At 36.1% G+C, this 17,949-nt stretch overlaps 2 protein-coding genes across 2 annotated transcripts in view; one reads left to right on the top strand and one right to left on the bottom strand.

Moving 5' to 3' along the window:
- LOC136798057 (cilia and flagella-associated protein 47-like) overlaps positions 1–17,949 on the top strand; it is a 96,815-nt gene that overhangs the window by 27,700 nt on the left and 51,166 nt on the right. Inside the window, exons 12-13 of the mRNA XM_067054641.1 lie at positions 8,971–9,074; positions 9,931–10,043. Coding sequence (XP_066910742.1) covers positions 8,971–9,074; positions 9,931–10,043 — 217 coding nt within the window. The remainder of the gene's footprint in view (positions 1–8,970; positions 9,075–9,930; positions 10,044–17,949) is intronic.
- LOC136798098 (uncharacterized) lies at positions 11,168–17,078 on the bottom strand. Its single transcript, XM_067054686.1, has one exon. It carries the CDS (start codon positions 17,003–17,005, stop codon positions 11,168–11,170), a length of 5,838 nt encoding a protein of 1,945 aa, XP_066910787.1. The 5' UTR covers positions 17,006–17,078.

The following is a 17,949-nucleotide window of genomic DNA, read 5'->3' as shown; positions in this document are numbered from 1 at the left end:
TTTGTTGGGCTTGATTGAGTTTGATGTTTAGCTATCTTTTTATATTTTTTGATAGTCAATTTTTCAGTGGTAGTGGTACCAGCACATTTTAAATACCATGGTTATCTGGTATATTTCAACCAATGCATTTCTACAAAATTCAACCAACACCTTTCACGATATCAGACCGACACTCTTCACTGTGTCTAAACAAGACTTTCTGCGACATCTAAACAACACTTTCCACGATAACTGATCAACACTTTCCATTATGACTGAAGGAATAACCCTCCACGATATCTGAACAACACTTTCCACAACATCTGAACAACGACACCTTCTATGATACAAGAGCAGTACTCAAGCATCTTCAAATATCTGAACAAAAAGTTTCTTTTTGACTATATTTTTAGCAAGCAGCTGGTTCATTCAAAAAATTCTTTTCTAAGCCTCAGGTCTATTGGAAATTTGAACCATAAATTTTTTTAGGACATTTCTACGATGTTAGAAAAAATTGTATCGAAAAGAATCTTTTTTTCACTTCAAATTTCCACATTCTTCTGGAGAAATACAAAATTATCTGCTGCCCAATCAGACTATACACAGAATGCAAGTTATAAAAATTTCTCCTGACTGTAGGGTAATTCAAGGTGAAAAGCTGCAATTTTTTAATAAATTTACGGTGAGATTTCAGCTAATCACCATGTCATTATTGAAAGATTAATAGTTTTCATCGCCAATTCATCTAAAAGGTTAAGGTAATTTTTTTTATTTGTTCCTATGATAAACCGTGAAGTCGGGTAACTTGCATAGCCATCAAATGACTGACCAATCAAAGCAGCCAAATTTCAAAACAAGTGAACTACGCAGATCCGCTCGCAGCTCTACTTAGTCTGGTTAAGCTCTACTCTGCCATTTTTTATTTTAACTTTGTATTTCAATGACCATCCAGGTCACTCATTTAAAGGCTATGTATGTTAGCCTCCACTGATGCAAGTTACCCGATCTCACGGTAGTTTACAAATTTCATCCAAAATTTTACAACCATATACTGATATATATCCTGCGAAAACACAAATTTTGTTTGAATTTTGTAAAAAACTAAAAATTTATCATAATTCCTGAACCAATGATCAAAATTACTTTAGATTTGAAATATAGGGTCACTGTGATGATTGAAATATATTTGTAAAAAAAATTCCCCAAAATGTCTGTGGTTCAAATTTTCAATTTTAGACCTGAGGCCGAGAAGGCGTTTTTGACTGAACCGGATGCTTTGCAAAAAATACCTAGTCACAATAAAACCAAGTTTTAAATTTCTTTACTCAAATATCCTTTTAAATCATTAAAGTGACAAGCCCATAAAATCCCACGTAAAAATGAATTGATTTGTATTCAAAATTAAAAAAAAGATTACCAAAAATATGAAAGAATTTTCATATATATTGATTTTGGCATGACAAATCTGCCCTTGAAAAATTCCTTTCAATTTTTTTTAAGAGTTATAAATTTTGCATGGTATATGGATTGTGTTTACGATTTTCTTTCTTTATACTTTCTTCATAAAAAATCAAAATTATGATGATTGTAAATAATGCCTTTTATATAATGCCCATATTAAATACAGAAGGGCAAAATAGCAACTATTACTAACATAGCAGTCCATAAGAAGATAAATAAACAAAAGTCTTTTCTTAATGGCCATCTTGCTAGGAATGGTTGCTTTTTTGTCCGCAATTCAAGTTGGTGTCAACATTATATTGGAAAGGTTTTGTTATATATATACACCTTTCTAAAATAGTCAAACGTGCGCAACGCACTGGGCTCAACTTCAGTGGCTTCAAATTATTCATAGGCCCAATTGTAGACCCCCATTCACCCAAGGTACAAGTGTGCCAAATTTCAGCCAAATCCAACAATTTTTGAAATCTCCAGGCTGCTCCAAAGCTTTAGCCTCAATTTGGCGAAAAACTCGTCCCCAAGCCCCAAAAATCAAAATTTTTGAAAAATGAAAAATTACCCCCAGATATTCACCCAAGGAACAAGTGTGCCAAATCCAACAATTTTTGACGTCTCCAGACTGCCCCAAAGTTTTAGCCTCGTTTTGGCGAAAAACTCGTCCCCAGGCCCCAAAAATCAAAATTTTTGAAAAATGAAAAAATCACCCCCAGATATTCACCCAATGAACAAGTGTGCCAAATTTCAGCTAAATCCAACAATTTTTAACGTCTCCAGGCTGCCCCAAAGTTTTTGTGACAGACAGACAGACACACATACACACAGACATTGTCAGATTGTAGCTCAACTGAAGTTGAGAATAAAAAGTTTTAGCACCTACTTGTATAATTTTTCACTATTTTGAAACTACCAAGATTATTTTGAAACTTTTATATTTTCAATAGCTATCGAAATTATATCAGTATATGACAACTTGGCACAGGAAAAAAATCAATAAAATTCACCTTGACTTTTTAGTGAATTCACGTTGAAAAGCTGCAATTCGACAATTCAGAGTGAAATTTCACCATTTTCATCTTGAATTATTAATTGCGACTTTTCACCGTGAATTCACTAAAAACCATGCAGTGCAATAATTTATATTGAATTTTTCATGTGTTGGACTTGGTTTTGGTAGACTATAAGGTGGGACCAATTTGATTTGTTGTTTTACAGGCACGCCACGACCGAACCTAAAATTTACCTAAAGCTTGCGGTCTGTAAAAAAACAACAAATTATATTGGTCTCGCCTTATACTATATATGTAGACAAAAAATCAAAACCAACAATTACACGTTTTTTTTTTATAAGAACAAACTATATAAGAACATAAGGCTTCGAGGCCCAACAATTTAAGAACATTCTAAGAACATTCTAAGGCTTTGCGGAGACATAAAAACATGCATTTTCTTGAGAAATTACATCAAAATGCTCAAAAAATGCTGAAAATAAGAACATTTTAAGAACATTTTCAGGCTTCAAATCCAAAAAACTAAGAACATCCGAAGGCTTTGAAAATTTTTGACGTTCTTATAAAAAAAAACGTGTATGTCATTTATGAAAATTAAAAAAAATTGATAAAGAAAAGTAATGCATTAGTTTGTAAAAAAGCTGTTTGTGATATTTGAAAAATGTCACTCTTCATAAAATTTTCCTAGAGCAATCAGACAAAACATAACACATACACTGGAGATAAACCTGGCAGATACAAGTTTGCATTACGAAAAGATCAGTCTTTCAAAATAAAAACAAAAAAGAAAAATGCTTTACCTCTTCTTCTCTTTAATACTCTTTTTTGGACCTACCCCGGTGGAGGTCCTATAAATTAACCTTTGTCCGTCTGTCCGTCCGTCCGTTAGTTACCAGCTTTTCTCGAGATTGGCTCATTAGTTTTTTCTGATTTTTTGCACAATGATGCAAAATGGCAATGCCCAAAATGTGACGGAGCCCGATTTTCGAAAAAAAATTTTTGGGCAAATTTGGGCCATAAAACGGCTAAAAAACGGGTTTTTTGGACTTTGTGAAAAATTGGATCATTAATTTTTTCTGATTTTTTGCACGAAAGTAGGGTACCATCATAGGTATAAGATGGCTCAAGCAGATTTTTGCAAAATAATTTTGTTGGCTCAAAAAACGCATGTTTATCTATAAGAATCACTATTAATAAGCATACATCGATGTTCTTAGTCAAATTACTCAATTTTTTTTATGAGATAGATGTTTTTTCTTCTCAAGAGGGCTTACTTTTGAAGAATATGTGTGTTTAGACAGGAAATTTGGGTTGCTTGGCGTGTTTTTATAGAAAAACTGGCCAAATTCGATATTTTTTTATAAGCACATTATCAATTACTTAGGTATTGGCTTTTCTCGAGATTGACTCTTTCATTCTTTATGATTTTTTACACAAAGATGCATAACTATAAACCCTTGAATGTGACAGAACCCGATTTTCGAAAAAAAATGTTTTTGGGCCAAAAAACGGCTAAAAAACGGGTTTTTTGGACTTTGTGAAAAATTGGATCATTAATTTTTTCTGATTTTTTGCACGAAAGTAGGGTACCATCATAGGTATAAGATGGCTCAAGCAGATTTTTGTAAAAAAATTTTGTTGGCTCAAAAAAACGCATGTTTATCTATAAGAATCACTATTAATAAGCATACTCGATGTTCTTAGTCAAATTACTCAATTTTTTTTATGAGATAGATGTTTTTTTCTGCTCAAGAGGGCTTACTTTTGAAGAGTATGTGTGTTTAGACAGGAAATTTGGGTTGCTTGGCGTTTTTTTATAGAAAAAACTGGCCAAATTCGATATTTTTTTATAAGCACATTATCAATTACTTAGGTATTGGCTTTTCTCGAGATTGGCTCTTTCATTCTTATGATTTTTACACAAAGATGCATAACTATAAACCCTTGAATGTGACAGAACCCTATTTTCGAAAAAAAAATGTTTTTGGGCAAATTTGGGCCAAAAAACGGCTAAAAAACAGGTTTTTTGGACTTTGTGAAAAATGGGATCATTAATTTTTTCTAATTTTCTGCATAAAAGTAGGGTACCATCATAGGTAAAAGACGGCTTAAGCAGATTTTTGCAAAAAAAAATTGTTGGCTCAAAAAACGCATGTTTATCTATAAGAATCACTATTAATAAGCATACATCAATGTTCTTAGTCAAATTACTCAATTTTTTATGAGATAGATGTTTTTCTTTTCTCACGAGTGTTTAGACATGAAATTTTGGTTGTTTGGCATGTTTTTATAGAAAAACTGGCCAAATTCGATATTTTTTTATAAGCACATTATCAATTACTTAGGTATTAGATTGATTGGCTCTTTATCATAGGTATAAGATGGCTCAAGCAGATTTTTGCAAAAAAATTTTGTTGGCTCAAAAAACGCATGTTTATCTATAAGAATCACTATTAATAAGCATACATCGATGTTCTTAGTCAAATTACTCAATTTTTTTTATGAGATAGATGTTTTTTCTTCTCAAGAGGGCTTACTTTTGAAGAGTATGTGTGTTTAGACAGGAAATTTGGGTTGCTTGGCGTGTTTTTATAGAAAAACTGGCCAAATTCGATATTTTTTTATAAGCACATTATCAATTACTTAGGTATTGGCTTTTCTCGAGATTGACTCTTTCATTCTTTATGATTTTTTACACAAAGATGCATAACTATAAACCCTTGAATGTGACAGAACCCGATTTTCGAAGCAAAATGTTTTTGGGCAAATTTGGGCCAAAAAACGGCTAAAAAACGGGTTTTTTGGACTTTGTGAAAAATTGGATCATTAATTTTTTCTGATTTTTTGCACGAAAGTAGGGTACCATCATAGGTATAAGATGGCTCAAGCAGATTTTTGTAAAAAAATTTTGTTGGCTCAAAAAACGCATGTTTATCTATAAGAATCACTATTAATAAGCATACATCGATGTTCTTAGTCAAATTACTCAATTTTTTTTATGAGATAGATGTTTTTTCTGCTCAAGAGGGCTTACTTTTGAAGAGTATGTGTGTTTAGACAGGAAATTTGGGTTGCTTGGCGTTTTTTTTATAGAAAAACTGGCCAAATTCGATATTTTTTTATAAGCACATTATCAATTACTTAGGTATTGGCTTTTCTCGAGATTGGCTCTTTCATTCTTTATGATTTTTTACACAAAGATGCATAACTATAAACCCTTGAATGTGACAGAACCCTATTTTCGAAAAAAAATGTTTTTGGGCAAATTTGGGCCAAAAAACGGCTAAAAAACAGGTTTTTTGGACTTTGTGAAAAATTGGATCATTAATTTTTTCTAATTTTCTGCATAAAAGTAGGGTACCATCATAGGTAAAAGACGGCTTAAGCAGATTTTTGCAAAAAAAATTGTTGGCTCAAAAAACGCATGTTTATCTATAAGAATCACTATTAATAAGCATACATCAATGTTCTTAGTCAAATTACTCAATTTTTTTATGAGATAGATGTTTTTCTTTTCTCACGAGTGTTTAGACATGAAATTTTGGTTGTTTGGCATGTTTTTATAGAAAAACTGGCCAAATTCGATATTTTTTTATAAGCACATTATCAATTAATTAGGTATTAGATTGATTGGCTCTTTCATTTTCTACGACTTCTTGCATAAAGATGCATAATTATAAACCCTCAAATGTGACGGAGCCCGATTTTTGGAGAAAAAGATTTTGGGGTATTTTTCAGCTAAAAAAACGGCCATAAAAGGGTTTTTTGGACTTAGTGAAATATTGGACCATTGTTTTTTTCTGATTTTTTGTATGAAAGTAGATGGCTCAAGCAGACTTTTGTAAAAAATGAATTTTTCAGCTCAAAAAAAGCATCTTTATCAATAAGAATCAATATTAATAAACATACATCAATGTTCTTAGCCAAATTACTCAATTTTTTGGAGATGTTTTTTTGCTCACGAAGTCTTGAATATGAAAGAACATTTCAAGAGCATGAAATTTTGGTTTCTAAACGTTTTTTATAAGAAACAAACGACTAATTTTAATAGATCGTCACTATTTGTGTTCTGAATGATTGTTTAATGGTCACGTCACGTAGATATCAATTATAAACGTGTTAAATGCATAATCCAGGTAGGTCCATCAAAGTATCACTTGTTGTTCTTGAAAAAATATGATATGTTCTGCTTGTTAAAAGTAAATTCAAAACAAACCATTTACATAAAACACCTTGTTGCAAAGAAGTTACAAACTAAAGTACTAACTAATAGGAGGCTAAGAGACTAAAATGCTAAAGAATTGCATTAAACATTTCCACACATTATACATATAGATCAACTTTCTGTCGCCCTGTTTTGGAATCATTATTCCAGTCGGGTCAATCTGTATTCACAGCAAGAACTGCCGCGGGACTTACCAGTCAGACCTAACTGTTTGTTTACATTTTGTTCGAACCGGGCCGGCCGATCACACCGCTATCCAAAATCCAAAATTTCCGCTTTTCTACCAAATTGATATAGTCTAAGACAACAGCTACTCCCGTAAAAAATTCCCGTCTAACGTTTGTTCCTCTTAAATGAAACTCGTCTTAGACTATAGCATAGTCTACTTTCTTCGTTGCGTATAAGTTGTATCAGCATCCAGCTTGTTTTTATCAAAAGGCACTGCTTGATCTCTTTCAGTCCCGGAGTTTTCACAGCTACTTTCCCAGAGCCGTAAAATGAGATTTTGAATGCGTTTACTTATGCTTCAATATCTCGTGAATCACTAAACCCAAGACTCAAGTTTTCACCCTTTTTCACTTATAGTGTATGGATCATTTTGATAGAAAGTAATTTGCAAAATGACGTCATCAGCGTGTCACGTGACCAGAGAAAGGCAAAAATAAATTGGAAACGGCAATTTTTTGCTATTCAATGATATTTTTTATGAAAAAATGGTTTAAACCCATTCGTTCTTCTGATAAATGTTAACCCTATTCAACCTAGGCTTTTAGGCGCGGTTCAGAACTAGGGGGGGGGGCTTTTCCCGTACCACCCCTTAACTTTTGATCTAGTGGGTCTTTTTGGATGAAATTTGGCACACAAGATCCTTGTCACGTAAGGTAACTTTTGACAAAAAATTTTTTTTGATCACGTCACTCATCATTCCCAAAGAGAGCAAAAACCAAAAATTTCCTTTGTTCTTATAAATTGCTATTGTATTCTAACAAAAGCTTTAGAAAAAAATTGCCTGAGTTTTTTAAAATGCTTATTTTATCCTAAATATTCACGGTTTAAACGATATATTTGACATTAAAAATCAATTTGTATTGGAAAAGTGTCAATTTTTTGACACCTTACTGTCAGAAATGTCATCAACCTCAAGGTGTGAATATTTTTAGGTGTCAGTTAGGAATTTACAGAAAATTTCACGGTAAAAGCTCTATTATTACAGGAGCTATTACCAATAGTTTGACCTCAGAACAGAAAGGCCCCGCCCCCCTAGGCCGAATAGGGTTAAGCACAACATTATCTACTAACTGCAAAAAGAATTGTTTGATTAGCCCTCATAGAAAAATCATAATACTTTTGTAAACAAAACATTTTACTCGAACAAGCTTTTTGTACGCGGTCTTTTGCACACGACGCGCTATCTTATCTTCTTTAAAAGCTACTTAAAGACTTCTTTTTATTTCCCGCCAAAACATCACAATTTGAAAAAGAAGTCAGGGAAAGCAGTACGGTTTTCATTAATTTTTAACCCTATGATTTTTGCCTGAGACCGTCATATTTGTCCGAAAATCACACCAAAGTGTCCGAAAAAAAATTGGAAACATAGTAATTTCGATTCCCCTACCCCTTAGCTTTCCAAAAATGTATAACAAGTGCTTCTAACAAAACAGTCGAGCGATTTTACAAAATGCCCTCTACTATAAGACAAAAAGGATTGTGGGATTGAATTTCGGTCAAATGAGAGAAGTAATAATCATGACGTTTGCACGACGAAGCGCTATTTCAATCCGCTCCAAGTGACTATATTCAAAATGACACTACACTGAAATATCTTCCAAAGTATTTTACCCACCAATTAAGTCTGCGATTTAGACAAGTGGATCTTTCAATTTTCTCGGTGGAAAGAATGGGATAAAGGTCTTCTAAATCGATGAATAGGTTCTTGGCGTCCATCCTAAACGGATCTATGTTGCTTTACCTATACTGCCATAGGTATTTGGTTCACAACCCCCTCCCCCCCCTGCTTATTGATTTTTGGGAAAATGTTTTTGAAAGTTCCCTTTTTTGTCCCAATTCTGCTGTATTAGCCTCATTTTCGAAAATTTTTCACCCAGGACATTTTTATTCCAAACCTCCACGTATTAAGTTTTGAGATTTTTTCCAACCTCGCCTTATTCCAGACACCCTGGCTATTAGGTATCCGAGAGTAAGTTATCATTTAGGATGGGGCTCGTCATTGACGAATAGGTAAATGAGATGTTGCGTGAAAAAAATGGACCTACTTTCCAACCTACTTTTGTTTTTCAGAGAATGAGCTTATTGACTTTGGTGATATATGTCGAAAATCGATCACATCAAAGACTTTGAAAATCGCCAACAATTTACCACAAAATATCCTCGTCAATTTTGATGTAAGTTTTTTGAAGTTGTAAATCCGTAAAATTGTAGAATTATTGTAAAAGCTTTAAAGGTTTAGCCGGTGCCTTTCGAGTTATAAACGCTTGAATAATAGACTATTTATTTCATGATCGAAAAGAATCATGGGTAATCACAGTCTCGGTCAAATATATATTGACAATTTTGTTTAATTCCTCGTTTTTAGCAATTTAAAGTTCGGGCGAGAAAGTCCCTTTTGGGCTAATTGATAAATTTATTCGAATATTTCAATTTGGGAGGGGTTTATAGACTTCCAGGCTATATTCTGAGCTCTTTTGGACCATTCTTGGACTTTTGGATCCTCAGATCCTAAGGTCTTAAGTATAGCGTTAAAACTCACAGTTAAAACTGCACCTACTCTCCAACCTAATTCAGAGCTCTTCCAAATCGTTTGTGGTTGTAAGATTTTGTGGGAATTTCACTTATTTCTCAAATATTATAACTTTGATTGCAAGACAATCGCACTTTAATGAGGACTTTCTGCTTGCCTTAAATTTTGGATATTTTTATGTCTAACCCAAGGGAAGCCGTTATAAAGAAACAATCAGTCCTTTTATTACCCATGATCCATTTCGACCATGAAATAGCCTATCTGGGAATGGTTGTCCAGTGGAGTCTCCGTACGGACGGTTAACGCCAATTTGTTCGAGTTAAAGAAATTTCGAATTATGGAGTAAGGTAAACTTGTTCGAGTTAAGGAGACATTCGAGTTATAGAGGTTCGAGTTATAGAGGTTCGAGTTAAAGAGACTCCACTGCACTGTATAAAAATTAATACCGATTCGAAGCAACGGAAACGAAATGATTGATCTTTATTATGTTTCAATGCAAGGTGGATTGCAAAGAACTCCGCCAGACGTCACCTTTATCGCAAGTTATCCCGCCCAACAGTGTAGCCAAGCTTGAATTCATCTTCGAATCTCCAAGAGAAGGAAAATTTGAGAGGTTAGCATCATCAGATTTTCACCCCTCATATTTTGTTACTCTTGATAAATTCTTACCTGACTTTCATAATAACACTCTAATTCTGATTGTTAATGCCACACAGGAACTGACATTAGGGATTGTACTCGTCAATAAACATATATTGTACGGCTAAAACAAAATAGCACAAAAACTAAGTTACAACTTTATCCTTAACAAAATTCACAAGTTCTAAGGTCTGTATTAACTAAACATACAAGAAATGCTAAGAGCCTCTGTACAAAGGTACAATAATACAATGTAGACAAGCATACAACAAGAGATGAATACAAGAGAACATGTAACATAGAAAGACACTTACTAAGGACACAGTGAAAAAGGCTAGGAAGCCATCTAGGTCAACCAGCACACCACTAGACAAACATATACACAAGTGACAAGTGAATCCACAATACTTTTATACACAACAGTACATTGACAAGATGATAGACAATTAGTATGCATGAGTTAACATATAACAATACAATAATACAATAACATAACATGACATCACTATGACAACATTGACACACCTCCAAAACATGACAATTGAAAATGCTACCATTTTGACAACATGACACATCACAACAAAAACGTGTAATTTACAGACCAACATTTAACATTGATAATTTACAGAACAAAGTCAAAATATATAAATAAATGTTACTAAATGTATAAGACTTAATAAATAATGGCTTAGATACTGAAAAGACACACAAAAGACACTGCAAACAAAAAGAGACTGGAAACAAGGGAAAACACTGACCAAACAGAAAAACACAGAAAAAACTGAAAAACCTAAAAATGGGGAAAACCCCAAACATCCTGAGGAGAACCATAAACAGACACTGTGCCTCAGCCGCTACATGGCTCCCCTCAAGATGTGCCTGATCCTCAAAACATCTTGAAAAATCCTACAAAAATAATTTTTTTTTTTTTTTAAATAAATTTTCTATTACTAACAAGCAAAAATGTTTTTGGTTTGAATAAATCTTCCTATTACTAACAAGCAAATTTTTTTCAAACTAATTTTTGAATATATTAAAATATTTCATCCTTTGTTTGGCTCCTTGGTGGGGAATTCAATTCCATAACCGAAAATCAGTTCAATTTTTGGAATCACTTTCCAATATCAAAACAAGTTTATTAACAGGCCGAGTATATTTAGATTGGCCTTGTTTAATTTCAACAGTTCTGACGACTCCATCATCACTATGTCGAACCGTATCGACTAAAGCCATTTTCCATTCATTTCGCTTAGCGTCGTCTTTAACGAGAACTATATCTCCAGCTTGTAGATTACGTTTAGTGTCGTTCCATTTGTGACGTATTTGAAGGTGTTGTACATACTCCTTTCTCCACCGTGACCAAAACTCGTTACAAATATGCTGAACTCGCCTCCATCGCCTTCTTGAATACAGGTCTGCTTTCTCGAAACGTCCTGGTGGTGGCATGACAATGCTAGATTTCATTGTCAATAGATGATTTGGTGTTAAAGGTGTTGGACTCTCTACATCACTGAGGCATTCAACAGTTAATGGTCTTGAATTCAAGACAGCCTCTATTTCAACTAATAATGTTCGAAAGGATTCATCATTTAACGAATGACCATGAGTGGTCAATAATGAATCTAAGATTGCACGTGTAGAGCGTATTAGTCTTTCCCATACGCCTCCAAAGTTGCTTGCGTATGGTGGATTGAACTTCCAGGAAACAAAGTCTGCATTTTGTTCCATCAGATAAATCTTGATTGCTTGATCGTCCAATTCATTGATCGCTTTGACGAGTTCGTTTCGAGCTCCAACAAAATTTGAACCGTTGTCACATCTGACCAGTCGTACTGGTCCTCTTCTTGCAATAAAACGTCGTAGACACATGATGAACGAATCAGTGTCCATAGAATTAACACTCTCTAGATGGCAAGCTCGTGAATTTAGGCACGTGTAGATAATACCATAACGTTTGAGCTCGCTTCGTCGTTCTTTGATGAGGAAAGGACCAAAAAGGTCCAGTCCGACGTAGGTGAATGGTGGTGCATCTTGTAACCGATCTTCGGGTAGATCAGCCATCTTTGGTGATTGAGACTTCCCACGTAACTTACGACAAGTTACACATTGATGAAGAACATGACGAACAAGGGAATTACCGTTGATACACCAGAATCCCTTTTCTCTCAGTCTACACAACGTTGCGTTGCGCCCTCCGTGTTGCATCTCTTCATGAACTTTTTGGATGACACTCTTTGTTGTTGTTGATCGTCTGGGTAGCACGATGGGATGCTTCTCTTCATATGGGATGTTGGTTGCATTGTTGATACGTCCACCAACTCGAAGGATATCTTCTCCATCGACGAATGGTGCCAATTGATATATCGGGCTCGTTTTCTTCAGTGGTTCCTTCTTCTTCAATTGGTTGATGTCGTCAGGGAAGGCCTTCTGTTGAACTAATCTGATGATAGCCTTCTCTGCTTTCTGTTTGACTTCAACTTCTGACTTTTGCCTGTTTGACTTTCGAAGTCGAATCATTCTGTATATGATACGTACCATCTTTGACCACGAGTTAGTGCGGCTTTCGAGAACATCGATCAATTCTGGTTGAACTTTGGACGTTTGAACCTTGGACGTTTGAACCTTGGACGTTTGCACCTTGACCTTCTTTACTTCTTTGTCGTCATTTGTCAACTTCAGTACGTTAGGTTGCTTTGGCCATTGTGCTTTGCTCTGATAGAGGAAATCGGGTCCCCTAAACCAATGTCTAATCTTTTCGGTTGCTGTCAGGTTCAAACCTTTCGACGAATGATCGGCTGGGTTTTGTTTGCTTGGGACGTAATGCCATTGGTCAAGTTGAGTCTTCTCACGAACAAATTGAGATCTATTTGCGACAAATACGTGGAATCGTCTGGTATCATTTGAGATGTAACTCAATACAACTTGAGCGTCGGTCCAGAAATACTCGTCATTGATTGTGGTATCAAGCTCTCTCTTAAGGAACAATGAAACTTTGACGGATACAACAGCCGCTGATAGTTCCAAGCGAGGTATTGTAGGTCTTTTCAATGGCGCGACTCTTGATTTTGATAACACCAGTTGGCAATGAATACTTCCTTTGTCGTTCAAGTACCTGATGTAAGATACCTGTCCATAACCTTCCTCCGCCCCATCCGAAAAGTGATGAAGGGATATGTTGACGATGGTACCAAAATCTTTTGGCTTCAAGCATCTATGGATCTCGAACTGCTCGATGGACTTCAATTGTAATTTCCATTGTTCGAATCGTTTCAATTGCTGCTCAGTGAGTGGTTCATCCCAACCGTGTTTGTTGGCACAAATTTCTTGTAGAATCTTCTTTCCTTCTAACAGGAAGGGTGAAATCAAGCCCAACGGATCATACATTGAGCTGACGGTCGACAAAACTCCTCGTCGTGTTGATGGTTTCTCTTTGAATTGAACTTTGTAGGTGAACACATCACGTTCTGGACACCACTGCATGCCCAGGGCTCGTTCGTTGGGTATTGTATCGGTTGTCATATCAAGGTCCTTCAGAGACTTCGATCTTTCTTCTGGTGGTATTGATTCGATAACTGAACGACTATTCGAATGAAACTTAGTGAGACGAAAACCACCTTCTTTGCACATCAGTCGTGTGTTGTTTACTGTTGAGATGGCTGAGTCTTCTTCCGGAAAAGACTTTAGCATGTCGTCTACATAGAAGTTACGATGCAATACTTCAGCTGCTTGCTCGCCGTACTTGGATTTGTTCTCGGTAGCAGTTCGTCTCAGTGCATGATTGACACAACTTGGAGATGATGTGATACCAAAGTAGTGGACACACATTTGATATTCTTGCAACTTGCTTTCCAGGTCCCCATCTGGCCACCATAAGAAACGAAGATAATCACGTTGGTCGTCAGGTACTCTGACCTGACAAAACATTGCTTCGATATCACCCATAACTGCTACTGGCTCCTCTCTGAAACGCACGAGGACACCCATCAACTGGTTTGTTAGGTCTGGTCCCTGTAGTAGCTCTTGGTTCAGACAATAACCGTTTGCCTTCATGGAACAATCGAAAACGACTCTGATCTTGTTTGGTTTCTTTGGGTGGTACACACCATGATGCGGTATATACCAGGTTTTGCTATCAGCTGGTGGTTTATCTGCCTTGGTTGCATATCCTTTGGAGATGATGTCGTTCATAAACTTGACGTAATCTTCATACATTTTCGGTTGTTTGGATAGTTTTCGTTTCAACCAATGTGCTCGTTGTAGTACTTGATCGAAGTTGTTTGGAACTACTTTTTCTTTGAATCGGAATGGAAGTGGTGAAACATAATGACCATTTTCAAACGTTGTCTCGTCTTCCATCATTTGGATGAAACGTTTGTCTTCCATGGATACCACTTGGTAGTCATTTGATTCGTGAAAATCGATTGATTGAGCGGTGATTATCATATCTTTCAGTGAAAGATCTTTGATGGTCTCTCGAACATTAATACTGACACGATTAGATGAAAACGAATTCTTACTTTTGCTGCTCATTGGGCCGGATACACACCATCCCAAACGAGTTTTATATGCATAGGGACCATCACCTTCACTTTGAATGACTTCTATTGGTTCCAAGGCTTTAGGACAATTTGTTCCAATCAGTAAACCGATAACAGCTCTCTCAGAAACCTTTGGTAGGTAATGTTTGATACTTGATAAATACGTCCACTTTTTGATTTTGTCGGATGTTGCAATGTCACTGTCATCAGCAGGCAGTGATAAACGAGTATAACACTTGGGAAGGTTGATAATATCCGTGCTGTCAAAAGATGAAACCTTAAGGTGATTGATAAACGAGGTATCTTCTCGATGACTACCAGCCATGGTTTCGATTTCAATGGTGGTCTTGGTTCCAACGATACCGAGTTGAAATAGGACGTCTTCAGTGACAAAGGTACCTTGTGAGCCATTGTCTAACAGTGCAAACGTCTCGATACACTTGGTTGGATTTGATGGATGAGAGATGATGACTCTGACGATACTCAGACTGACGGATTTTGAACTGTTGGAGATGCAATTAGAGATAACTGGTGGAGACGGTTGAGTTGAGGACGTTGTCTGCGTTGACGTTGATGGTGCGGGTGTGGGTGCAGGTGGTGGATGTTGAGGAGTAATGATAGTCGAAACAGTAGGATTTGCTGATGGTGGTGTCGTTCGAGTGAATCTGTATTCATGGAGAGTTGTTGGATGTGACTTGCTGCAAACAGCACAGGTTCGCTTGTTCTTACAACTTTTGGCATTGTGCGAAGAATCGGTTGGTTTCAAACAGCAGAAGCATAAACGTTTGCGGAAAATGAACCTCTTGCGGTCAGCTAGATCCATCTTGTTGTAGTCTTGACATATCTCCAAATCGTGCGGTGTTTTGTAGTTACAACAAATGCATTTATCCATTGAGATGAGGTTACTTCTGAATCTTTGTCGATCTTGTCTCTTGTTGTTGTTGTTGTTGTTGGTCGTGTTCTTTGAAAGGTCACTGATTGCCTCCCTAGAATACAACGGATCGTCAAGGAGTACGGTCTCTTTGCTGATCAGATCGACAAAATCTTCTAAGCCAGGTTCCCTTTCATGCTTGGACCTGACTTTGTATGCAGTACGATTCCATCGGTCTTGTAGGTACGTTGGCAGTTTGCTTTGAAGAAGTTGTAACAATTCTGGGCTGTTCTCACTAGCTCGACCGATACTTGCCATGGATGATTGGTATTTAAGCAAGAACGTCTCAAATCTATTCAACGAAGTAGCATCACTTGGCTTCACTCTTGGCCATTCTGCTAGTTGCTTTCTATAATCAGCTGCTATCTTGAAAGGACTTCCAAACTTCCACTCAAGTAGTTCTTTTGCTTTCGAATAGCAAACGTTGTCTGCCAAATAGATACAAGACTTCACAAGCTCCTTTACGTCTCCTTTGGTGTACTTGACTAACAATGTCAAACGTTCTCTGTTATTCAAAATGTTCTCCTCTACAACTTGTGTGAAGGTAGCAATGAAGTATGGGTAGTCAGTTGAACTTCCTGAAAACACTTCTAACTCGATGGAGGGTGCTTTTGTTCTTCTCATCAAGGTCAGAATTTCTGATGCTGTACTGTGGTTGACTTGCTCAACTGGTTCTTTCTTGACGTGATACTCTGGCCCACTTTTGTCTGGTTCAGCCTTTGCATTTTCATGATCTTCCAGGTACTTGGAAACATAGTCGTACTTTTGAACTTTTTCAATCTCTGCTAGATCATCATCGAGACATGGCTGATCCTCATCTTCCAATACCTTCAGTGCAGCTTTAGTCTTTTCAACTTCAAATTTCAACTTGAGATTCTCTGCCTGCTCGTACATTTTCTTGATTGAAATCTCCTCCTCTTCAAGCTCCTTTTGCTTTTGCTTGTACTGCTCTTGTTTGATGATTAATTGTCTTTCTTGCTCTTGCTTCTCTGCTAGATACTTTTGTTGCACTTGCAGCTCAGCTAGCTTGGCTTTCTTGTCGAGGATCTTTGATGATCTACTTGACCTTGATCCTGACTGTGAACTTTTCTTTGACTTGCTCTTGATTGACGAAGCTGCATGGAGATGTTCGTGATATCTCTGTTGATGTGCATGAACATTCTCATTCAGTTTTTCAGCTTGCCTATCAGCTACTTCTACTTCCTCCTCATCTGTCATAAGGGCTTTGCTGCTGATGTTAAGTTGTGAAAATTCTGAAAACATCTTTTGAAGTTCTGCCTCGTTATCGTTAATTGCTTTCGAATCAGCATCTGTTTGGAGCATAGTGTCTATCTCTGAAATCAACTTGTAAATCTCTTTGGCTTTACTTTCTTTAGCTTTGTACAATTTTTCTAAATCAAGTAGCCTTTTCTTCTCAGTGGGTACACTAACCCTTTCTGACTTTCTAGTTGGTTGAACTGTTGACATGGCCTTCCCACAAAACCACGGTATGTGTCCTTACTGTTAATGCCACACAGGAACTGACATTAGGGATTGTACTCGTCAATAAACATATATTGTACGGCTAAAACAAAAGCACAAAAACTAAGTTACACTTTATCCTTAACAAAATTCACAAGTTCTAAGGTCTGTATTAACTAAACATACAAGAAATGCTAAGAGCCTCTGTACAAAGGTACAATAATACAATGTAGACAAGCATACAACAAGAGATGAATACAAGAGAACATGTAACATAGAAAGACACTTACTAAGGACACAGTGAAAAAGGCTAGGAAGCCATCTAGGTCAACCAGCACACCACTAGACAAACATATACACAAGTGACAAGTGAATCCACAATACTTTTATACACAACAGTACATTGACAAGATGATAGACAATTAGTATGCATGAGTTAACATATAACAATACAATAATACAATAACATAACATGACATCACTATGACAACATTGACACACCTCCAAAACATGACAATTGAAAATGCTACCATTTTGACAACATGACACATCATAACAAAAACGTGTAATTTACAGACCAACATTTAACATTGATAATTTACAGAACAAAGTCAAAATATATAAATAAATGTTACTAAATGTATAAGACTTAATAAATAATGGCTTAGATAATGAAAAGACACACAAAAGACACTGCAAACAAAAAGAGACTGGAAACAAGGGAAAACACTGACCAAACAGAAAAACACAGAAAAAACTGAAAAACCTAAAAATGGGGAAAACCCCAAACATCCTGAGGAGAACCATAAACAGACACTGTGCCTCAGCCGCTACACTGATCAGTGATTCTGATTAATTCTTGTACAAAGGCTATTATCAAAACCGGGACCGTACAGAAGATTTTCAAAGGCCAAATGTGAAAATTGAGGATTTTTTAGTATTTATTTACG

This window comes from Clytia hemisphaerica, unplaced genomic scaffold, assembly GCF_902728285.1.
Source record: "Clytia hemisphaerica strain Z4C2 unplaced genomic scaffold, Clytia hemisphaerica genome assembly, whole genome shotgun sequence".
NCBI lineage: Eukaryota > Metazoa > Cnidaria > Hydrozoa > Leptothecata > Clytiidae > Clytia > Clytia hemisphaerica.
Note: the sequence above shows the minus strand (reverse complement) of the source record. Positions and strands in the feature narration are given on the sequence as shown.

Excerpts from the sequence above, each read along its gene's own strand:
- LOC136798098 (XM_067054686.1), bottom strand. The coding sequence starts at position 17,005 with ATGTCAACAGTTCAACCAACTAGAAAGTCAGAAAGGGTTAGTGTACCC.